This window comes from Myxocyprinus asiaticus, chromosome 5, assembly GCF_019703515.2.
Source record: "Myxocyprinus asiaticus isolate MX2 ecotype Aquarium Trade chromosome 5, UBuf_Myxa_2, whole genome shotgun sequence".
NCBI classification, from domain to species: domain Eukaryota; kingdom Metazoa; phylum Chordata; class Actinopteri; order Cypriniformes; family Catostomidae; genus Myxocyprinus; species Myxocyprinus asiaticus.
This window is the reverse complement of record NC_059348.1, coordinates 41560779-41586478: the sequence shown is the minus strand read 5'-3', so window position 1 is coordinate 41586478 and position 25700 is coordinate 41560779. Positions and strand designations below refer to the sequence as shown.

The 25700-nt window shown below is 37.0% G+C and overlaps 1 protein-coding gene across 3 annotated transcripts in view; it reads right to left on the bottom strand.

Annotated features, from left to right (window-relative positions):
- Positions 1 to 25700, bottom strand: part of LOC127441417 (capping protein, Arp2/3 and myosin-I linker protein 3-like) — a 99395-nt gene that overhangs the window by 16462 nt on the left and 57233 nt on the right. For all 3 annotated transcript variants that reach the window (XM_051698815.1, XM_051698813.1, XM_051698816.1), the window contains 10 exons: positions 24430 to 24534; positions 18441 to 18510; positions 13722 to 13803; positions 13486 to 13582; positions 8845 to 8899; positions 7317 to 7489; positions 5757 to 5825; positions 5067 to 5160; positions 3223 to 3321; positions 1007 to 1126 (listed from right to left, as the gene is read on the bottom strand). In XM_051698815.1, the coding sequence (XP_051554775.1) occupies positions 1007 to 1126; positions 3223 to 3321; positions 5067 to 5160; positions 5757 to 5825; positions 7317 to 7489; positions 8845 to 8899; positions 13486 to 13582; positions 13722 to 13803; positions 18441 to 18510; positions 24430 to 24534 (964 nt within the window). The remainder of the gene's footprint in view (positions 1 to 1006; positions 1127 to 3222; positions 3322 to 5066; positions 5161 to 5756; positions 5826 to 7316; positions 7490 to 8844; positions 8900 to 13485; positions 13583 to 13721; positions 13804 to 18440; positions 18511 to 24429; positions 24535 to 25700) is intronic.

Below are 25700 nucleotides of genomic sequence, written 5' to 3'. Positions count from 1 at the left end.
GTAATAAAAAAATAAAAACCTTATGTTGTCTGCATGTCACGTGATTTCAGCGTTAACAGTGTCATTGATTATAATAGGAGAGATCCAATACTCCCAACTTTGCCGCTGAGAATTTAAAATGAGCATCTAAACTATGACAGATTTTCATCTCCTCTCTCGAGCAGACGATCAGCATCAACAAGATATTGGTACACTCAGAGTCTTATTTAAAGGATCCAGTAATGACACCTCATTGTTTATTTTCAGTTTTTCACATATCTTACTTGCTCTGTTTTAGCTAGACTCTAAAAGTACATGCTAGTCATTTTATATTGACAGATTTGCATTATGAAAATGCTGCTACCAGAAATGCTTCAATGATCATGGCGTTGCTAGCACCAAGCTATCACAGTTGAGCCACAGGAACCCATTTTTTATTACCTTTAACCAACTTGTGGTGAGGTGATTTGTAGTGGATGTATGAGGTCAGTTTTTTTTTTTTTCACACAGGTGTAGTGCATATCTATGGACATGTTCCACACATTTTGACAGCCAGAAAGAGTCCAAAAACCTTTGGTCTTAATTTTGAACAATATATAGTTATAGAATTTGAAACCTAAAAGATTTGCTGTTGTGAAATGTGTGGCTTGAAATGTGTGTTTGTGCTATCTTTCCATTACATGAATGCCACTGATTTGATATTTTGTTGAATAATACAAAGACATTCATACATTTGTAAGTGTAACTTAAGTGTCTAAATACTGTTTGGGACCACTGAGAATTGTTTAAAAGCACACCCGGTGGCACCTCATGAAGCTGTTTGGGAGAATGCTCAGGGCGTGTAGATCTGTTTCCTAGGCAAAGACTTGGACTAAGCTAAAATAAAAGATAGCTTTGATTTAACATTTTTGCTCACTACATGATTTCTATACTTACATTTGTGTTATTTCATTGTTTTTCATTTCTTTCTTTTTAATTTGGCAAAATAATAATAATAAAAAGTGAGTTGGTACATAAACACACTCACAGCTCGAGAATTCCTGGCCTCCTTGAGGACCTGTCTGGCAGCCTGTAGCTCCTCCTCTTCACCTGTTCCTCTCAAAACACACACCTGCTGCTGCACGCGCACACACAGACGCTCCATCACCTAGGAAAACAGGAGCAGAGAGAGACTGAGATGAGAGTTCTCAGAAAGAGGTCGATCTCAAATACAAAGATCAGCTCGAGTGAGATTTTTTCTTTTAATTTTAAAGCTTTGAATTTTTTTAAATACTTTGTCCTATCCCAGTTTAATGAGCAGAAACAACTATTAGTAACCCATTCATAGCTTGACTTCCCAAAGAGGGAAATACTGTGGCTCTGTGGCACTCAAAGCATTGCTTTGGGGTATGTTTCCCAAAAGCATCGTTAGCCAACTATGCTTGCAAGTTCCATCATTACCGACATAGTTCAACGATTTGGTGTTACCCGAAACCATAGTTCCAACAAACATTCGGAAACAGCATTTCAAAGTACAGTGGTTGGAACTACAGCTCTTTACCTGTGGTTAGAATCATAGTTCCTTGTTAGTTTGCTGTATGGACATGATCTGACTTCGCTGAGGCTTCTATATCTTTCATTCCATATAAATGTCAAGACTTTGACCACATTTACATGCATTTAAGAAAACTATTTATTCCGGGGTTTTGCAGAAAGCAATGTTCTGAAACATTACGTAAACACAATTATCGATTTGTTTCTTACACCAACCTATCGATTTGCTTCAGAAGACATTAACTGATCGACTGGAGTCATGTGGATTACTTTAATGCTGCCTAAATATGCCTTTTGGACCGTCAAATAGCCAGCAACCTGATGGCACCTGTTTACCTACATTATAAGGACCTACAGAGCTTCAAAATTTTTCTAAAAATCTTAAAGGAAAAGTTCACCCAAAAATGAAAATTTGCTGATAATTTACTCACCCTCAGGCCATTCAAGATGTATCTGAGTTTCTTTCTTCATCAAAACAGAATTTAAGACTTTTAGGATTTTATTTCAGGCCTCTTCCTCTAAACAATGTAAGTGAATGTCCTCCATTTTTTGATGGTCCAAAATGCATATATAGGGTGCATCAAAATAATCCACACGACTCCAGTCGACAAATAAAGTTTTTCTGAACGCAAACAATTGATTATTTTTAGAAACAAAACAATACTTATATACTTTTTAACTACAAATGTTCGCTTCTGTACATCTCTGTGACGCGCACTCGTAAGAGGGATGACGTAAGCTCGTTGGTAATGTCACGCGTCAAGTGGAGGAGGAGGCAGGAAGCGCGTCATTGTTTACAAGAGAAACTTGCACAGAGCACAGACCAAGCGCTGTTCACAAACCAAAACAGTCCAAAACAATTTCAAAACAATATAAAATAAAAATAATTTCCAAATAATAATAATAAAAAAAAAACTATGTAAACAATGACGCGCTTCCTGACTCCTCGTCCACGTGACGCGTGAAGAACTTTATTTGTCGACTGGAGTCGTGCTGATTATTTTGATGCACCCTAAATATGCATTTTGGACCATCAAATAATGGAGGACATTCACTTGCATTGTTTAGAGGAGGAGGCCTGAAATGAAATCCTAAAAATCTTAAATTCTGTTTTGACGAAGAAAGAAACTCAGATACATCTTGGATGGCCTGAGGGTGAGTAAATTATCAGCAAATTTTCATTTTTGGGTGAACTATTCCTTTAATTTGTGTTCTGCTGAAGAAAGACAGTCATACACATCTGGGATGGCATCAGGGTAAGTGAATAATGAGAGAATTTTCATTTTTGGGTAAACTATTCCTTTAAAGTGCAGGTGTATCTAAATGAGAATTTAAATTACATCATACTACTCTCAAAAAACAAAAAAAAACAAAAAACAGACTTGCCATTTGACACTGAAATATGCCTTTGACATGTCAGGGATTTTGTTAAGTCTGTTTCAATTCAGATATTTCTGAAAATGCAAAGCAATGGAAATTACAAATTAATTCTCAATGAAACTAAAAAAATCTGAGCTGTCAGAACTGAAATTAACCCAAGCTCTGAACCAGCTTCAAATAACCAGAGACCCACATTAGTATCATCATTTACAAGACCATATTCTTATAGTGTTAGACAGTATGATGCTGAGCTGCAGTGCTGGAGATTAAGACTGGCCAGGATAGGTAGGCAGAGAGACAGAATGAATGGGAGAGATGCTAAAGAAGTACCTGTTCTGCGGTACTGGTAACCAGGCCCTGATGCAATCGGAGAGCCTGTTTCTGAGAGAAACGCTGTGTCTGGTTATTCCTCAACAGAGCCCGTTGGATCTGAGAGAACCAGAACGACAGAGAGAAACAGAGAGAGAGAGAGAGAAATAGATAGATAGGGAATACTCAATAATAATAAAGAAAAATGATGATCAGATAACTCATGCAGTCATGTGGAAATTATTCTATTTATGGTGCTGATTAACAATAGATAAACGAATTCTCTGCTGTGTCTCTGTCTCAACAGTGACCTTGTAAAATGATAACTTCTCTCAGGCTCATTAAGCGTGTGCACAAGCATTTCACCTCTGCGGGACTGTTAACTGCAAAACAGCAGGAAATGCAGCATTATAGAGATCTAAAAGAGTCATATTAAACTGATGTTCTGTATTCTTTTTAAATATATTGTATGTACAATGTAATTATACTCAAACTTTCAGTCAACCCAAACTATTTATGAAAGATTTATTCAGAAACCTTCATTAAGATATGACCACCTACATTTACACATCAACGCCTATTCAGTAAGTTGGCCTAGTTTCATTGATCAATAAGAAGGAAGTAGGATAGATACTACTATTCCCAATGACCAAAAGAAGAAAATACTATAATGACTGTTGGTAACAGTAAAGACCCCATTTCCACCTGGTATTAAGATGCATTTTTGGTGATCCAATCACATGTGGTCAGCGCTAAATACAGGCGGAAACAGGGTCCAAAATGTTTTGTGATCGGATCACAAAACCACAATTGGAGGAAGTTAAAAAACTATGTGACCACATAGCATTTGAGATGTGAAAGGCAATCCATCCTGAATGTGTCCAGGACAGCGGCAAAGCACCACCCCTCATCTGTCAATGAACCAATCTAAAACAAGTGCTTTAAACTTTACTTGTTACGTGCGGCTTTAAAAGCAAATAACCATCTGATCTGAACATTTGAAAAAGAGAATACATATACCATGCACTAGAACTTCACTGATTTTCTTCAGTGTGTCCATGTCATCAATGTGATTGATATCAATGTGAAGTGACACAGATAAGAAGCACACACATCTGAAGCTCAGGTTAATTCAGGTACTCCACTAAAATAACAGAGAATTCTGCTAGAAATGTTGCTTTTGGGCTTAGATAGAATTTCAGTTACATCTGGGAGAAACAGTGCGTCATTTTTTGCCTTTTTTCCAGTTTATTATCATTCAGTAACACACCGACATAATGATTTGATGTATGTCATGATGAAATAAGAGACCCTCCCCTCGAAATATGAACACAAGTGGTCACAGGAGACGCATTTGACATGCATGGTAATACCAGGTGGAAACAGCAATGTCTCGGCTGACCACTTGTGATCAGATAACAGAAAACGCATCTTAATTCCATGTGTATCAGGGCCAAAGTGATAGCTCACCCAAGAATGAAAATTCTGTCATCATTTACTCACCCTTATATTGTCCAAAACCAGTGTGGCTTTCTTTCCTCTGTGGAACACAAAAGAAGATGTTATCCTCAGTCACCATTCACTTTCATTGCATCTTTTTTTATTTTTTTCACAAACAATGAAAGCAAATGGTGACTGTGGCAAAATTCTGCCTAACGTCTCCTTTTGTGTTCCATGGAAGAAAGAAAGTCATACTGATTTGGAACAACATGGGGTTGAGTGAATGTTGACAGAATTTAAATTTTTGGGTGAATTATCCCTTTAACCCTAGGGGTCAGAAAGAGGGTGGAAAATAAATGACTGTTTTTGGTGCCTGACAAAAGTGTAGGATTTGGCCCACATAAAATTAAAATCTGCATTCTCACCTTGGTTAATGCCTGTTCTGTCTTGTCAGGGGCGTTGCGGTATGCCTGTGTGACATCACTGAGTGGGATAGGCATGTACTGCAAAGTAAAGTTACTGAGGAGAGAGGAGGGGACAGTGAAGGAGAAACTCAAAGAAGGATTAAAGCTTTCTCAAAACACCAGAACACTACTGAAGAAAAAGCGAACTAAAAAGTTACATGTAACTGTCGATTTGTGTCTCCAAAACAAGTTGGTTTAAAGCCTGTTATTTCTTGTTCGTTCTTTCTTATTTTCTAGAAACAGAGTCCTGTGTTCCTTTCAAGTGTTTTTAAAGAATTTTGTACTGAGAACAACTTTCCCATGATGATTACAGTCCTCTGCAAGGGGCCCCAAAGTTCAGGTTTGTTAAAAAAATTCTACATTAAATACTAGTGGTGCAGATCTCCAAGGAAGAGAGGTGTTCCCAGAACAATTGTCTAATTGTGCATCACAGGCAGGTCAGAGATGTGATGAAAGACTATGCAATCACACACTCACAGCTTTATACAGACATGGGCTAAAACGTTTTTATTTTTTTTCACAGTGAAAGCATGCTGTAAAAAAGTTTCTAAAAGGTATAAGTGAGATAGTGCTTCTCACATGGGTGAGTATGCACTCAGGAGCGTGCATGACATGAATGTGAAAGTGTGTATAAGTTTGTGTGTGTCATACTGTTCAAGGGCTCGAGCCACATCTTGGAAACCTGTGGCAGATGTGTTATTTCGATCCCATGTCACACTTCTAAAAGAAGAAAACAAAACACAACATCAACACGCAATATTAATAATGAGCATCATTACAATTGTTTTATCATATTCTAAATAGAAATATTATTTCATGCATTATTATAGTGTTATGACTATGTAACAAGTAGGTCCACACAGAATCTTTGTACTTTTTAAAAAGTATGCCATCTAAGATATGTATAACATTCTTAAGCAGAACACAAAAAAAGATTTTAAGAAAAATATTTCAGCTCTGTAAGTCCATACAATGCAAGCGTGTGGTGATCAGACATTTGTAGCTCCAAAAATCACATAAAGGAACTATAATAGTAATCCATTAGACTCCAGTGGTTAAATACATATCTTCAGAAGCAATATTATAAGTGTGGGTGAGAAACAGAATAATATTTAAATCCTTTTGTTCTCTAAATCTCCACTTTAACTTTAACTTTCAGATGTGAAATTAAATCTAAACAGGCACCACATGTGACTTTCAGATGTAAAAGTGAAAGTGAAGATTTAGGGTAAAAAAAGGACTTAAATTTGTATCTGTTCTCACCCACACCTATTATATAGCTTCTGAAGATATGGATTTAACCACTGGAGTCTTATGGATTACTTCTATGTTTCCTTAATGTGATTTTTGGAACTACAAAGGTCTGATCCCCATTCATTTGCATTGTACCTACAGAGCTGAGATATTTTTCTAAAAATCTTTGTTTGTGTTCAGCAGAAGAAAGAAAGTCATACACATCAGGGGTGACATTAGGGTGAGTATATGATGAGAGAATTTTCATTTTGGGGTGAACTATCCCTTTTAATATGGTAGAATGTGTCAAACAAAGCTGTTACTGACAGTGTAGGTCCATCAGTGTAGGAAAGGGAGGCTCAGCCTCCTCAAAAATTGTTTCAAAATAAACATAACAACTAAAGCAATTAACTGTTGCTTTAATCTCTTACAGTACAAATGTGCATAATTAATATACATATAATGTATAAAGATTTATTTTATTTGAAGCCTAGTCACTAGTCAGGTTTGAATCACTACACGAATTCAAGAGGAATTCCCCATATGTATAAACTGACCAATTACAATGGATATGCAAATAATGCAATGTCATTTTTCCCCTTTAAATATGCATCTGGAAAAAAAGGGGAAAAAATAAATTTGTCTCCTTCCATATCGTTACAACATTGGAGAGCATGCTTTATCAACATTAATTTACAAATTAGCATCCAAGACTAACACCCCTAAGGACCACGGCTGCTTATTGGTAGCTGAAAGCTTTATTAAAGTAGTCCAGATCTTAATAAACAAACATGCAAAGGGCTGGGGATGTGTAAGACTTTGTAAATGACTAGCGTTATAATTCCACAGAAATCTGTGGAGCTTGCAAGCTTAGCAATAATTATTCCCCCTTCATTGTGGTGAAATTCCACAGTACATTTCAGAATATTTATTTGCCCATCTGCGAGTAAACACACTCTTAGAACCAAAGTTCTGTACCTGAGTGTGGTGTTGATCTGCAGGGCTTTACTGAGCATCCTTGCTCCTGTGTCCTCCAGTCCGTTCCCACTCAAATCCACCTTCTTCAGACAGGCATTGCTGCCGAGAGCGTTCACAAGCACCGTGCCCCTCGAACGCAGCCTGGAGTCAGCCAGAGACAGACTCTGCAGGGCCTGTCAAGATATAAGAGCAACGAAAGAGTGTGCTTATGTGCATCCCCCTGTGTGTGTATGCAATGTCTGTGATCTTTGAAAACATGGCTTAATAATTCATCAAGCACTCTGTGATATCTGCATTGAGAGAGCTTTGAGCCCTAAAGGATAGAGAGAGATCAAAAAGAAAGAGGAAGAGAGAGACAGAAAGGATGGATGGATAGATAAATCACTAGGCCTTTAGAGTGCTTTTGGATTTTCGTGGGTGAAGGAAGGACTAAACATTCCAAAACCTAGTAAGCTGCATCACTGCATACGGCCTACAGGCAGCACCCTTCTGAGGCAGCGTTCTAAATGAAACGGAACAGCATAAGTTACTGATATGGAATGTTCTACATAAGCAGCAACACAAATAGTGTAGGAGATTCCACTTACAATTGATTTCAATGGGGTTTGACATTGGCATGTAGCTAAGGTAAAGGCACGCTACTCTAATAAGCATATAAACACATAGCACACATAAACATTGGGTAAAAAAGTCATTTTTTATTTGGTTAAAACTATTTGGTATTTTGCATCAGTCTTTTTCAGTATTGAATGAATTATATTTGAATCGACACTAGAGGTGCTACAACAATGACTTTTATTCCCTTTCACACAAATTACAATAAGTACAATGTACTTGGTACAATAGGAAGATTATCTGTTTATAAACACTTACTTTTTGCCCTTTCTCTTAAACAATCTTATGACATAAAAAAACTTATAGTAAATGACTTATAAGGTGATGTATGTTAACATCTGCATTACATAACCGACTACATTTACAAATTTGGCTGCGATTAAATTGCATGGTAGCTCAACTGAAAGAGCATTGTACTTGCCATGCGAAAGAACGGAGTATGAGTTCTCAAGAGCATGCGAGTCAACATTAAGTCGAAAGTGTCACAGAAGCACCACAAACTAGCCTGGCTTCTTCCGCAATTTCGTATTTTGATGTCACTCTTTGCTCTTTATGATGCTATCGATTAGGGTTAGGTTTCAGCTTTAGTGGGAGGTAGGGAGGTAGGTTTGTTGTTTTAAAACACGATAGATCATTAACCTTAAAAACTGTTTGGGAGAATCTTTTATTTGCTTTTAGTGCCACACTGTGGACATTTTACCTCGGAGCTGCCGCAATACATGTAAAGAACCACGTAATATCATTTTGCAAAAACGTCACCAAAGTCACGTAATTGAGATCAGGCTGTTTTTAGAACAGAGCATTTGCATATGTGTTTGATCCAAGAAGGAAGCTTCAATGTGGGTACAGGAAAGAAAGAGTCATGTGCATGACTGCATATGTGTAAATTTGAGTGTGTTTGTGAAACACTCACACACTCCTCCTCCTGCACTAGCTGCACTAGTTTCTGCAGGACCTCATCCAGAACCCTGCAAACACATAGAAACAACAAGGATCACACACACACCTACAAACCCCATCAACTCCAAGATTAATGACACTTCACCCAGCTGCCCACGGACTCTTCCTCTGGTTCATGCTTTTGAGAGCCTCCTACTATGTGTTCACAATGGGTTTGTGATTGCACACTATTTCACATACTTTTCTAGCCTGCTTACCTCATGTGTCTGTATTAGTGTGGATATCTGTTGTACTTTTAATCTGTGCTCTCTTAAGCAGCCTCTGTGCCTGCTCCAAATTTAGTGTATAACTTTTATCAAGAATAAAAACCATATATGCCAGCTCTGGCCCACCTCAGCCCCTAGTAACAGAACCAGACATATATTTTGTAATTTCATTATATATAATATAATTTTGTATTTATATTTTTATATTTTATATTTTTATAAACAGCTAATCATGTAGCAGCAGTGCAATGCATTAAATCAGGCAGATATGGGTCAGGAGCTTCAGCTAATGTTCACATCAACCATCAGAATGGGGAAAAAATTAATCTGTGATTTCGACCGTGGCATGATTGTTGGTGCCAGACGGGCTGGTTTGAGTATTTCTGTAACTGTTGATCTCCTGGGATTTGCACAACGGTCTCTAGAGTCCACTCAGAATGGTGCCAAAAAAAAAAAAAAACCTTCCAGTGAGCGGCAGTTCTGTGGATGGAAACACCTTGTTGGTGAGAGAGGTCAATAGAGAATTGCGAGACTGGTTCGAGCTGACAGAAAGGCTACGGTAACTCAGATAACTCCTCTGTACAATTGTAGTGAGCGGAATAGCATCTCAGAATGCACAACATGTTGAATTTTTGAGTCGAATGGGCTACAACAGTACAAGATCACGACGGGTTCTACTTCTGTCAGCCAGTGATTGAACGCTGAGGCTGCAGTGGGCACAGGCTCACCAAAACTGGACAGTTAAAGACTGGAAAAACAGCCTGGTTAGATGAATCTCGATTTCTGCTGTGGTACACAGATGGTAGGGTCAGAATTTGGCAGAAACAGCATGAATCCATGGAGCCAACCTACCTTGTGTCAACAGTCCAGGTTAGTGGCGGTGGTGTAATGGTGTGGGGAATGTTTCTTGGCACATTTTGGGCCCGTTAATACAAATCAACCATCGCTTGAATGCCACAGCCTATTTGAGTATTGTTGCTGACCATGTGCATCCTTTCATGGCTACAATTTACCCATCTTCTAATGGCTACTTCCAGTATGATAATGTACTATGTCACAAAGCAAAAGTTGTCTCAAACTGGTTTCATGAACATGACAATGAGTTCACTGTTTTTCAGTGGCCTTCCCAGTCACTGGATCTGAATCCAATTGAACACCTTTGGGATGTGGTAGAATGGGAGATTCGCAGTATGAATGTGCAGCTGACAAATCTGCAAAAATTGCGTGAAGCAATTATGTCAACATGGATCAGAATCTCAGAGGAATGTTTCCAACATCTTGTGGAATCCATGCCATGAAGAATTCAGCTTTGAGAGCAAAGGGAGGCCCTATCCAGTATTAGTATAGTGTTCCTAATAAAGTGCTCAGTGAGTGTATATACATATATACACATATACAGTGCATTCAGAAAGTATTCAGACCCCTTCATTTTTTCACATTTTGCTATGTTGCAGCCTTAAGCTAAAATGCTTTAAAAACAATTCTCACATCAATCTACACTCCATACCCCATAATGACAAAGCAAAAAAACAAACTGATTTTAATACATTTGCAAATTTAAAAAAAAAAAATAAAAAAACTGAAATATCACATTGACATAAGTATTCAGACCCTTAACTCAGTACTCAGTTGAAGCACCTTTGGCAGCGATTACAGACTCAAGTCTTTTGGGGTATAATGTGACAAGCTTTGCACACCTGGATTTGGGGATTTTCTGCCATTCTTCTCTGCAGATCCTCTCAAGCTCTATCAGGTTGGATGGGGACCATTGGTGGACAGCCATTTTCAGGTCTCTCAAGAGATGTTCGATTGGGTTCAAATTTGGGCTCTGGCTGGGCCACTCAAGGACATTTACAGAATTGTCCCTAAGCCACACTTGTGTTGTCTTGGCTGTATGCTTAGGGTCCTTGTCCTGTTGGAAGGTGAACCTTACGGCCCAGTCTGAGGTCCTGAGTGCTCTGGACCAGGTTTTCATTAAGGATATCTCTGTATCTTGTTGCATTCAGCTTTCCTTCAACCCTGACCAGTCCCCCAGTCCCTCCTGCTGAAAAATACCCCCAAAACATGATGTTAACACCACCATGCTTCACCGTTGTGATGGTATTGCGCAGGTGAGGAGTGGTGCCTGGTTTCCTCCAGACATGATGCTTGTAATTGAGGCCAAACAGTTCAATCTTCATTTCATCAGACCAGAGAATCTTGTTTCTCACAGTCTGTGGTCCTTTAGGTGCATTTTTTGCAAATTCCAAGCAGGCTTTCATATGTCTTGCACTGAGGAGAGGCTTCCGTCTGGCCACTCTGCCATAAATCCCAGATCAGTGGAGTGTTGTAGTGATGGTTGTCCTTCTGCAAGTTTCTCCCATTTCCACACATGATCCCTGGAGCTCAACCAGAGTGACCATCGGGTTCTTGGTCACCTCTCGTACCAAGGCCCTTCTCCCCCGATTGCTCAGTTTGGCCAGGCAGCCATAGGAAGAGTCCTGGTTGTTCCAAACTTCTTCCATTTAAGAATTATGCTCTTGGGAACCTTCAATGTAGCCAAAATATGTTGTAGCCTTCCCCAGATCTGTGCCTCGACACAATCCTGTTTCTGAGCTCTGCTGGCAGTTCCTTTGACCTCATGGCTTGGTTTTTGCTCTGATATGCATTTTATAGCATTTTAGCATAAGGTTGCAACATAACAAAATGTGAAAAAAAAAATGAAGGGGTCTGAATACTTTCTGAATGCACTGTATATATATATATATATATATATATATATATATATATATATATATATATATATATATATACAGTATTCACATTGAAAGGTTGTAGGTTATAAGTTGAGTGATTTATGAGCCATTATACCATTATTGTGCCCTTAAAGGGATAGTTCACACAAAAATGTAATCATTGACTCACCATCATGATGTTCAAAACCTGCATGACATTTTGTCTTTTGTGGAACACAGAAGGAAATGTTAGGCACAATATTAGCCTCAGTCACCATTCACTTCAACTGCATCTTTTTTCTACACTTTGAAAGTGAATGAAGACTGAGACTGAACATTCTGCCTAACATCTCCTTTTGTGTAATTGTCCATAAAACACTGTTTACAAGCTGCAAACTCTACCCACAGGAATTGTGTCAGTAATACAACCAGAAGTACATCCACAAAGCAAAGTATTCCCACTTCAAAAGGACAATATAGACTATACAGCTACAGTTCAAATAACTAATTTTTTAGTGAATAATTCATGTTCAGGTGTCAAGAATTCATGTCAAGGGCTTTAACAGAAATACGAGCTTCACTTTTCTGCTTTTAAACATCTCTAGCTTGTGTGCCACCTAGGCTTCCATTGAAAGTCAATTACTTTAAATGTGTTTGTTGTTCATTTTTACAAACCGAGGGCAGAGTCAAAATGCTTTTCTTTGGTAACTGAAAGCTTGCTACAGGTGCTGTAAGTGCTGTTTTTTTCATGGAAAGGCACACAAAAATTATCTCAATTGCCTGACAGATTTCACTGAATTATGTCAGGGCTTCAGACTGCGACTTAAAGGTTGCATTTTGCGATTAAACTGTGCGATTAAACTAACAGTGCGAAAGAGGTCTGGCACTGGTGCGACTACAAAGTTGGCCGACTCTCTGATTGTGCGCTGTTGTTTTTTGTTGCGCATGAGAAATATCAAACAGCAGACGATCCAAAAATGAAAAGAAACAGCTCTACCCAGATCAGTCAACGTGCCTCAATGGACAGATCAGCGCAGAGATGTGCATTTACACGTGGACCATTCTCTTTAAATAGCATACAAAAAAGTGACAGTGGGCCACAGTCAGATTCTTTATTTAGCCAATCAGAAGACACTGAGGCACATGTCTGCCTGTCAAACATTCTGCTGTTTCAAAAGACAGCCCAAATATGGAAGAAGGAAGCTGAGAGTGTGGTAGTTGAAGTGGCTCATGAAAGTCTCAAACAAAATATTTAGCTTCATATGCAGTAATATTTTATAAAAGTTTGTTGTGCGAGAACGATATTTGGCTACTGTTCCTTTTTACAACTTTGACAACACTGAGATGACGCACTGCGGCTCTCCTGCTCAACCTCCAATTACAACTGTCTCGGTGGTACAATGATCTCCTCGGTGGGTGGGGTTTTGGAAAGATGGGGCGTGCCTAATTCAGAGGCGGAAAGTTCCAGAATGGCTAATATCACTTACTGCACCTATAAGTTTGAGTATTCTTTTTTTGCTTTAACTTGGAATATTCCTTTAATCAGACTGCTTCAGTGGGACTATCCATGTAGCAAAAATGTTCATTTTTAAGTCACTATGTATAAATGCATCTGCCAAGTTAATAGATGTATATGTAGTCTCTCTGCCTCTCTCTGGGTCAGCGATCAAGTACCTGCCCTTGATGTTGCAGTTCTTGCCCAGCAGCAGGTGTTTGAGGGATGGGTGTCTGGAGAAGGTAGGAATGACAGAGAGCAGATCAGCATCTAGCCCTGTAATGAACAGAGAGATGCACAAGCACAGTCAACTACGACTGAAGAAAATGCAGGAGAAAGAAAGAGATGGGATGAAGGTCAGTGAGAGAAGAGTCAGACAAAAGCTTTCTTTGATTTATGCTGTTGGGTGTCTCACCGTTGTCTGAGATGTCCAGTGTGCTGATGCAGGAGACTCGGGGGAACAGGTCCTGTATTATACCTGCTCCAGCAGACCTGAGCTGAGAGACAGACAGACAGAATAAGAAAGAGATAGAGAAAGATAGGGCACATGGGGGCAGAGAAACAGAGATAACTCAAAGGCTCTACCATGCATAATTTATTAAAGCAAACACTCAATTTTTCCTGTAGCTCGACTAGTAGACCTATATTATCTCATGACTATTTGCGTGAGTTTTTTATTTTACCTTTATTTAACCATGCAAATCATTATAGAACAAAACTCTTATTACAATAACAGCCTGGCAGGAGGACAACAATCTCCTAAACACCAAAAACATTCATAAAATACATGAAAACATACTAACGAATGTGAGTGAGACACCAAAATCGTTATCGTTTGGCTCGTACAAAAGAGGTAACATTTTTCTTTCCATAGAGATCAACCAAGTAAACAGGATTTCAAATTAATGCAATACAGGCATAACATTTTGCCAGTCTCCTATCCAAAATGTCATTTAAGAAAGGGTGTAAAAATCAAGGGTTTTTGTTTGAGCCAACTCGTATGATTTCTTATAGTCAAAGGTTCAATTCCCAGGGACCATGCATTCTAATACACTGTATAACTTGATTGCACTGTAAGTTGTTTTGAAAAGAAGCATCTTAGAAGCATATTATGGAGTGTATTGTAGAAGCATATTATTGTATTTTTATATTTGAAAGTACTGCAAATTAGTATTAGTTTAGATATAGTATAAAGATATAAACATTAATTTGGTAACACTTTACAATAAGGTTCCTTTTGTTAGCATTAGTTATCTACATTAGTTACTACATGAACTAAAAATGAACAAAACTTTCTCAGCATTTATTAATTTTGGTTGATGTTGTTTTAAAAAAATAATATTGCTCATTGCTGGGCATCTTCTGCCATCTGACTGTCTTAATCCACCACTCTTTTTTCTTCTTCTGGAAAATCATTAAAATGTAATAATGGACTTTTTATTTTGCTCTTGGAACAAATGGGTAAGTGAAAATAATATTTGCTGTGGTCTCCCATTCACTCCCATTCACCACTGTTGAAGTTTACCCTGCAATCATTTACTTCCGCATACAGGCTGCATTTGACTGTATGCAGACGCTTAGCATTCGCATCGAAATCGAAGTATACTTTGGTCTTAAGGACAAAAATGTTTTAGCATAAGTTCAAATTAACATTAACCAAGATAAATAAGTGCTGTAAAAGTATTGTTCATTGTTAGTTAATGTTAAATAATGTACAGTAGGTAACTAATGTTAACAAAACCAAACTTATTTGAAAGTTTTACCAATATTTTTATAAATATTAGGGCTGCCCCCGACCAAAGATTTTCCTAGTCAACTAGTAGGAGTTAATTTAAGCCATTAGTCGACTAATTGCACGTTTATGATATGAATTTTATTACTTAAATATATATATATTTTGGGGGGCATCAGAAAATGGTTTGAGTTCCAGGGCTGAGAAAGAATGTTATAAGTAACATTGCTAACACTGTTCTACATTACAGAGAAATATTAAACCGTAATAATGAGCCTTTAAAATATACATTTTACAAGTGCACGAAGCGAGCCGCAGTGACACCGGTAAAAGCAGTAATGATCCTGAATGTGTCGGAAAAACCAGCAATGAGACTGTCTGAACATTTTGTTAATTTATAGAGAGAATTAGGGTTGTGCCGACAGACGATGATCTCGGGGATCGACGATGGTCAGAGTGATCGCCAATAGCTGATGCCTTTGACGATGTCAAGACGATATTTGGCTCGTTTTCCCATTAATGTATTAAATTATTATTATTATTATTATTAGGCTATTATTATCAAATTAATATTACAAATAATTTGCCCATAGAGACACAGACACGCGCTTGAAGAAACACACTTTATTATATTTTGAAGAACAGATGACAGAAAGCATGTATGACACGCTGTTTGTACGGAGGCATGCAGTCTCGTTGAACACACATCTAAAAGGTTCTCACTCTTTGTTTCTGTCTTCCGATTCTCTTTTTTTTTTTTTTTTTTTTTGCAAGAACAGTATCATCTATGAGTGCTGCAAATGACCTCAGACATCTCAGCTCAGGAGGTGCTTTGAGTTCTGTTCACTTTATTTCCACAGAGCAGTTCATTGTGAACACAACTCTGCAGCCTATACATCTGTGATTAAAACATAAAATAATACAAAAACACACGTTCACCTCAAACCATGATTTATATTTCAGTGATTATTATCATCATTATAATTATTATTTTTACATTTATAATTGTTTTTATGTCTTATTTGTGTAAGTAATTTTCCGCCATGATGTAAAGACGGATTCTTGCCTGACGATAAATGGAAAGGTGTGTGTGTGTATATATATATATATATATATATATATATATATATATATATATATATATATAAAATTCTTTTATCACTTCATTATTTTAATTGCTTTTTCGTTTCGTTTGGAGTGCAATATTTATAGTTTGGAGTATTTGGTTTAAGTTTTTCATTTTTTAAATAAATTAATTTAATTTTCATACCCAAAATCACTAAAGCAAGAATATTCACCGATCCCTCAGACCAGGGGTTGATGATGTAATTTGATATTGCAATATATATATATATATATATATATATATACTATATATTGATATAGAATGCACAGATGAAGCAGGTTCTTTGCCAGAGAGATGTTGATAACTGTTGTAAAGCCTCACATTTTAATTGCACTTATTTTTTTTCCAGTTTCATTTGAATTTTTAGTTCAAATAAATAAAAAATTAAGTTCAAAGTTTGAAATCAAGGTGTCTTGCTTTTTTGTGTAGGGTGAACCCTAACCCTGCTTAACAAAAATTACCCCATAGTACCACCTAGCATCCAACCAGCGGTAATACTGGTGTTCGTCGTTTTTATGTGGAGTTTTTTCTGCGACCAACCGACCAATCAAAACTTGGTTGACAAAGACTCTTCTCATCGATTAACCTTTGGTCGACTATCAGGGTGCAATATATATTTATATATTTGAATAACTGACATGCTATACTTCATAGAAAACTATATCAAACAACATATGTAATTATTGTAGGCTACATGCAGATTTCATGACCTCATATTAATTAAAAAAAAGAGTATTTGTACTCTTAACAGTTTATTGGTTGCAACCTAGGACTTTTGAAGCAAAAAGGTGATTAAAATGGTGAAAAACTATTACTGATGACCAGTTATACCACCTAAAACATGTTATTTGTTCACTACTCATTTAGAGTTGTAATGAATTGTTAAATGTTTTTAAAAGCTCAGTAGAGGCATGGAAAAAAAGCTCTATAAGGGATAGTTCACCCAAAAAATTAAAATTCTCTCATCATTTACTCACCCTCATACCATCCCAGATGTGTATGACTTTCTTTCTTCTGCAGAACACAAATTAAGATTTTTAGAAGAATTTCTCAGCTCTGAAGGTCCACACAATGCAAGTGAATGGTGACCAGAACTCAAAAGGTCCAAAAATGACATAAAGGCAGAATAAAAGTGATCCATATGACTCCAGTGATTAAATCCATGTCTTCAGAAGCGATATAATAGGTGTGGGTGATACACAAATCAATCTTCACCTCTGACCAGGGGTGGACTGTGAAGAGAAATCGGGCTGGGATTATACATGGGGTGGGGGGTGGGGTATATCGCGGCGCCATTTTGTGCCCCGTTCTGCATAACGTGGCGGCTCATCTCAGCTTATCGTGGCCCATTTGGCCCGTTTCGCCGCCGGCCCGCCCGGTTCTCCCAATGGCCAATCCGCCCCTGATTGGCCCCAAAGTGCATCGACCCACCGGGAAAATGCCCGGTATGCCAGATTACAAACCAGCCCTGCCTTTGACCAGCCCCAACCAGTAGGTGGCTGAAAGTGAAAGTCACTTCCACACCAGAATGTGAAAGTGAAAGTGTAGATTTACAGTTAAAAGTACTTAAATATTTATATGTTTCTCACCCACCCAACATATCACTTTGGAAGTTTAATGTTGCCTTTATCTCCTTTTTGGACCTTCTGAGTTCTGGTCACCATTCACTTTCATTGTGAGGACCTACAGAGCTGAAATATTCTTTTAAAAATCTTCGCTTGTGTTTGCAGAAGAAAGAAATATCGTAAACATCTGGGATGGCATGAGGGTGAGTAAATGATGAGAGAATTTTTGTGTGAACTATCACTTTAAAATAGATGACCTTTAATTCCATGTATGAACATTTAAGTTAGAATTAATGAAATTATTAAGTAAGGTAAAAATAAAGCAATACAGGCCCCACATAGATAAATGTACAACAAACTCTCAAAAGAAATCTTGAAAGGTTTATAAACATTTTAATAAGAAGTACTAAGGGAAAATAGCTCTTAAATAGATTACTTTTTATTACATAAATGGACATATGAGTTAGAATTCAAAGAATAAATAAAATGACTTGGTGAGGTAAAACAATGAAGCAATGCAGGCCCCACACAGAAAAATGCAGAATGAGCCTTAAAAGAAATCTTGAAAGGCTTATAAACCTTTCAGTGTGACTAATTCTCTAGCAAAGACAGAAGGATTGACAGCTGTAACCACAGAAAGAAGGACAACCATTTATAGAATTAAAGACAGATTTGGGGCCATAAGGGAGGACAGAAGGGGCGGGGGTATACCTCACAGCCACTGATGTCCAGGTGCAGGTCAGTGATGTGGGGATTGGACGAAAGCCCAAGGAACAGAGTCCTGTGGAAGTGACAGTGTATTGACAAAAAACAACATCATTACTGAGACCATTACATGCCTCATTTAGAATACATTCTATTGTGTGCTTTCATGACTGATATCCATAATAAATCAAATTAGAAAAGGTATATATGGACAGTGTCAAAGCATTATGCGGGTTTTAAAGGATTAAGGGGAAAAGAGCTTAGAGATTAGTTCAACTCCTCCAATGTGGGCTGGTGGTGTTAACAGAAGGGAGCTAAATTCAGGTGTTTGGCTGGGTGTGACAGCCCGTCTTGCGCTTGGATTGTGTCCATGAGCTGGGAGGAGGTATGACCCTGTTTGAAATACTTCCTTCAAAACATTCTGAATTCCCAAAATAGAACCTACACTACTGTTCAAAAGTTTAGGGTCACTTACTCATTCTTTATTTTTTTTTTATTTATTTTTTTTTTCCACATTTTATAATAATCATAGTCATCACAACTATGGAATAATAGAAATGGAAATATGGGAATTATGTTGTGACTAAAAAAATCCAAATTAAATCACTTTGCCTAGATTTTGCAGAAATGTACTCTTGGCATTTTCTCAAACAACTTCTTGAGGTATCACCCTGGGATGCTTTTTAAACAGTATTGAAGGAGTTCCCATCTATATGCTGGGCACTTAGTGGCTGCTTTTCTTAATTATTAATTTTAATTTTAATTTTAATACTTAATTTTCCAAGTCATCCATTTCAAAAAAGTTTTTTTTTTTAATACAATTTTAGTTTTGTAATTAAATAAATGAATATGTTGGCACAATTATATTTTTGTCTAAAAAACTAATTTCAAACATTTAAGCATACACCTTCAGATCAAAAGGTTTTTAAGATCATGAGAAACATTTCAGGCAAGTGACCCCAAACGTTTGAACGGTAGTGTACATGAGCATTCTATCTTCATTCTGACATTAGTTAGGGTGTGCAGAGCTCTTAAAACTAGAAATTAATCTTTACTATTGGGGGAAAAAAAAACAACCTAGTCTCAACAGAATGAATGTTAATATAACTATATTTTTGCAAACTTAGTTTTAACTGCCGCGTTCTTCATTTTGTTGCAGTTTCCTGGTGAAATTAACAATAGAGGCGCTACAACAACTGTGTGTTTTATTCAATTTCATACAAATCTTGAGGACGCTAGCTGATTATGACTTTACAAACACGTATTTTTCACACTATTGCTTACACAGTGCTATGTTATGATATCCAAACACTTTTACCTGAACGCATCATTACAAAATCAATACATTTTACTTAGGGGTGTAAAGTAATTGAGTAAAAAACGTAAGTATAATACTTAAGTATTATTTTTTGGGATTTTACTTGTGCAGTTTAAACTGAATATTTGTACTTTTACTTAATTACATTTCCAAATACATTTTTTTACTTTTTACTCCTTACTATAAAGTACTCATTACATTTTTGCAGATAATATTTTTTTTTTTCCATTTTACTGGACTGAAGCCACCTTTTCACTGCATCCGACAAACAATAGATGACAGACCAGAGGTCAGTCATTTCAAATGGAGTGTCGCACGGCAGCTGTGTGGAGTTCTGACCATCTGCAGAGGTGAAATTTTCGGATCTGATTTGAGCTTCGGATTCACTGAAATATTTGTGCGACTAGACACGCATGTGACCGCCCGACTGAGTGTGATGTATTCATGCAAAACTATGAGCACGAAGTGAGAAACTCTAACAGTTTTTGTCCTAAACTTTATTCTAAACTCCTGCTACTTCTATAGATTGGACAGTTATCAAGAAAAAATATAATTCACATTGCAAATATATATATATTAAACAAAAGTCTTTTGTAATTCAACGTGTACATGTCATTTATTTCTAAACTTGCCTTCATATTTAAATCATATCTATGAATTTCTTCTCCCTATTTGCTGAATTATTGTTGTTGTTGTTGTTGTTAAGCAACTATTAATTATAAGAATAACTATAAACTAGTAAACAATTCACAAAACCAACAATATTACTAACTTTCTTCAAAGCTTATTTGGAATTTTTCTGATCTTTCTCTATGTCTCAAAGGGCTGGGGTGCTCTGACATCGCAATTCGTGAGTGCCTTTTCCCATGCAACGAACATTACCTGACTGTGGCACTGTTTTTGCAAAATAAAATTATGTGGTTCATTACGCGTCTCAGGGCAGTAAATGTCGAAGTAAAATGCCCACTGTATGGCGCCAAAAAAGAGTGAAATGTTTACCCGAACAGATGAGGTTTTTAAGGTTAATGTTCTCTCGAGATTCAACAAAGCCAACCTCCCTATCCTAAACCTTATGTCATACATGTTTGTCCCTTATGTCATAAGATAGCACTGTGTGAGGAACAGGGTGAAAACTGATAATCTGCCATTTTACTCGTGATTTGTGTGAAAGGAGATACAAGTAATTGTTGTTTTAGCTCCTCTGGTGTTCATTTAAACAGGAAATTGCCATGTTATATACAACAGGCCACATAAAAAAAAATTGTAACATAATTCTTTGACTAGGTTGCGAATGTCACTGGGGAGAAATATGACAGTCGTCAGAGACAGTAAAAAGGAGACTTAACAAACCAATCAAATTTAATAACATCCTCTCTCACACAAGCTCATCTCTTGATTTCATATAGCTAGGAAAAAAAGTTACTTTTTACTTTTTTAATACTTAAGTACAATTTAATGTGAATACTTTTTTTTTACTTTCACTCAAGTATGTTTTTGGCTAGATCCTTGGACTTTTAATTGAGTAAAATTTTCACTCAGTATCCATACTTTCATTTAAGTATAATTTCTGAGTACTTTTTACATCCCTTTAGGTCACCTAATAGAGTTTTGGCTTTAGACTTTGGAAGTCTGCGGTTCAAGACCAGCCAAACACGCAAAGAAAATGTGCTTTTCATTTAGCATTTTTTTAAGGACATTTTCAGTTTGGTTTGGCCGTTGGTTAAGGGTAAAGATGACTGTTTTGTGTCTACTTCTCATTTGATTTTAGATCACTATTGGTTAGGTTTAAGTTGAAGTTTTAGGTTAGGCAGGTATGTTTAACTCATTAAAACCTTCAGCTAATATTAACCTTAAAAGCCTCATCTTATTACATTCATTGCATTCGCTTTTGGTGCCCCCAACTGGAGATTTCACTGGGAAAATGCAGCAAAACGTGTAATAAGGTACGTAATATCATTTTGCAAAAATGTTGCCACAGTCACGTAATGTTCATGGGATGAGACTGAAAAAAAAAAAAGAAGACTTTTTGACACTTTTGTATCCTCTTAAAGCCAGGGTTAATGTGATTATGGTTGTTTTGTGCCAGCGTCAGCACTTTACCAGGGCTCGTGACGGAATACGACAAAAAAAGTTGTAAAATATATATAAAATATTGGGGCAAAAAATAGCCCTGAAGCGAATGCATATTGAATCTTTGTTGTTTTTCAGTATATTCCATTCTAGGCCTATCTATTTTATTATGGGTTTGAAGTATTTACATAAATGGATGGCGTGCTGTTTTTATATGACTCAGAAATAAGTTTGACATTTTAAACGTTTTTTCTCAGATGCTGAAAGTAAACACAGCATGTGAAAGATTATGTGATTGTACAAAGTGCATACATTTTTAATGAGGCAATCATTGTTTAGTTTATGTTGGTTGTCTATTGCTAAACAACTCATCGATATAATCTGGCAACACACTGTTTCACACAATATACCTTTGCATCTGCAATTCTGGATGCACACCTATATGTGCCACAATTCTGCGTGCGCAAAATTATATTTTGAGCACGCAACATTTTATGTTGAGCACACAAAAATGTTCTACGCGCAAGATGATATTTTGAGTGCATTAAAAGGTATTTTGTAAAGCAATGTATCTTCTTGCAAAGATGAATTCATTTTGAGCAAACAAAAATCAATTTTGCACTTGAATAAAATTTCTTTGAATGTGAATTTGCACAGATTTCTGAAATGTATGTAACACCACTGTTTTTTGTGTGTGCAAGATCTCACTCGCTCTCTCCTACTACCCACTCTGTATGCGCTCATAGCTTTGACCGCTTGCTTGCTCAACAATTTTACAGCATTATAATGTGCCAGAATTTCAGCCAATCAGAGATGAGGTGGTACATTTTGATTGGCTGGCTAGATCATAGATCAAACTGCTAAACAAAACAGGAGGAAGAGAAGAAGGGGATAGTTTGTTTTAAAGAAAGGAAATGTGTAACACACTATAACCACTTGAAAGCAGTTCTTTTGTTGACTTAAGTGTTTTTATTTAAACTTAATAAAATATATTTTTAGTCTGTACACTGCCAATAGGCTTACTAGATAGATAACTATCTGTCTAGCTCTCTTAGTTTGGTCTATATTAATATTTGGTTATCTAGGTTACCAAGTTAAATTTACGTAGCAACTAGCTTGGCCATGTTAGCTAACACTTTTATCTGAGATTATATTAATATAATCCCTCCCATGTGTAAAACTACATTTTTAAAAATATGTAATAGTGTAGTTTTGGAGGAACTTAATTTGACTTTTATCTATCCCAAAGGATATTCTGAGAGATCAGTTTATTAAACATAAATGTGACCAGATTACAGTCTACCATGGATCTGCAACAACTGAATCTTCTTCTTTTTGTTATTATTAAATGAAATATGATTTTCTTTATTAAACATGTTATTTTGTCCACCTTCTTTAGTGTGTCCTCTCCCATTTTTTCATCAGCTTTGTGTATTATAAATAATATGAATATTATAAATATTTCCTAAATTAACATATTATATTCTTGATAATAAATTAGAAAAGCTGTTTATGTTTGCATTTCAAAGCTGTGGGGTATCTTGAAATATTCAGTATGCTGTTTTTATGAAGTTTATGCATTCTACCACAACCCTTATGGCAAAAATTATTAATGAGAAGAAACGTTAGAAAAGGAAAAGAGGCTAATTATGTCTCCTGTCATAGTTTGAGGTAAATTAATTGTACAGTATATTGAACATCAATTGTTTGAGACTGCAGAAAGTAAAAAACTCTTTAGCATTGCATGATCCCATATATTTTGAAAAACTTACATTGCAGTAAGTTAAGCCTTACAGTATTCCTGGTATGTCTATAATCCACGGGGTAAATATATTTTGTAATGGTAACTGCATACAGTATATAAAGTGTGTACTGAACTAGGAGCATTGTGCCTGTTGGCTCTTCTGCTACATTTACACTGAGATGTTCATGGTTGCTGTAGCTACCTCAACTGTCCAATCACAGAGTGCTTGTAAGCAGCTCCTAATAGCCAATCCTGATGTAGGAGGCGGGACTAGTCGAAATACGGGTGTAAAAGCCAGTGAGCAGTCTGAAGTTCCGAGCGCACGCAGAGTGCATACAAGGAGAGAGAGCAAGTGAGATCTTGCACACACAAAAAATGTATTCATCTTTGCAAGAAGATACATTGCTTTACAAAACTGAGTTCAAGCACGTGTAAAATCATCTTGCGCACACAGAATTTTTTGTGCACTCACAATGTCAACTTGCGTGTACAAAATAATTTTTTGGCACTCAAAATATCAACTTGCGTGCTCAAAATATCATCTTGCATGCATAGAAAATTTTTTTGCGCTCAAAATATAATTTTGCACACTCAAAATACAATTTTGCTCACACAGAATTTTGGCACATATCTAACTCCATACACACCCTGCCCTAAACAGTGTCGCTAATAAAATTACAAGAAAGAAATATCGCAAACACCAAGGTTAAAAGTGGCCTTAGTGTTCAGGACACCAGTTTGAAAACAGTCACTACTCTTGCAATTCTGTTTGATGACGCAAGAGACAAAGAAATGACACACTTCACCTTACAGCATAGTGTAAAAAGCCTGAGAATTTGAACCAAAATGGTGACCAGTCTCACCTCAACACATCGGGAGGCATCTTCATAGAAGCCAGACTGATGTGGGTGAGGCTGAATGCTGAACTGAAGAACTGACGAAAGGAAGGAAGTGTCTCTCTCACTTTCCTATAAGTGCGACAGAAATAAAGGGGAAACTTTATTCATAATACATTAATACACACTTCACTAAGCCCTGAGCAATACACCAGAACAGGCTCAAAAGAATACCCTCTGGCTTGTTAGAACCGAGTCATTTGTATTCCTCTATTATGTGTTAAGCATTTGAACAACATTCAACATTCAACAAGCTGTCTTGGGTTTATGGCATAAAACCCTGGCCCAAACAAATAATTCATTCGGGTGGGATGGAACAAGACAGGGAGAGTGAGAAAGAGAGAGAGAATGACAGTCAGAGGGATGTCTGGAAAGGGTGGGATGGGGAGAAAACATGACAGTTTGTGATAACATTTCTGTGTTTCTCAGTATGTCCCACACAATGACATTATCATTAGTAAGTGAGTGAGAGAGAGAGAGAGAGAGAGAGAGAGAGAGAGCGAGCGAGAGAGAGAGACTGTGTGGTGAACATGTTAACATGAGCACAGAGTGTTACGGGAACATTCCCGTAATAATAACAATATTCGTGAGGTCTGTGTCTTATCAGCTCAAACAGATTTACATTACTACCTGAACATGGCACTGGCATAACCAGATTTACTAACATACTCAAACACACATACCAACACCCTAACTCGCTGTTAAGAGGTACCCATAACCACGCATATTCGAGCATGTGGGGATGAATCTTATGACACCTGTCAAGAACATGTCCTGGTCATATTTCACTTCAAAATCAAATTAAAGAAAAAAAAATATATATATTTTGCCTAATCAAAATTAAGCTTCTATTTAAGACCATTAAGATTTAACAGAACAGTTAGCTCCGGTCCTCGAATCTGATTGGACAAGAGACGTTCCATGAGTACTAATGTCTCAGCACATCATATGACATAAATTTTAATTTTTTAATTTTTAAGATTTAGCCAGCAGGTGGTGACAAAAAACATTTTTGTGTGTAATTTGAGCCAGTTGAGGTGAGGTGTGAGTCAGCGTCAGTCAGTGTTTTCATTCATCTGCACTCCGTGATTGCTGGGATTACTACTACAATACTAAAGCTGGGAAATAGCTTTAAACGGCTTTAAATTAACAACTTCAGTATGTAGCGATTCAGCGCTTACCTCTTACCTCATTTCCACATTGGAGAGGACATACTGTTCAAAATGGCGGAGGAGATT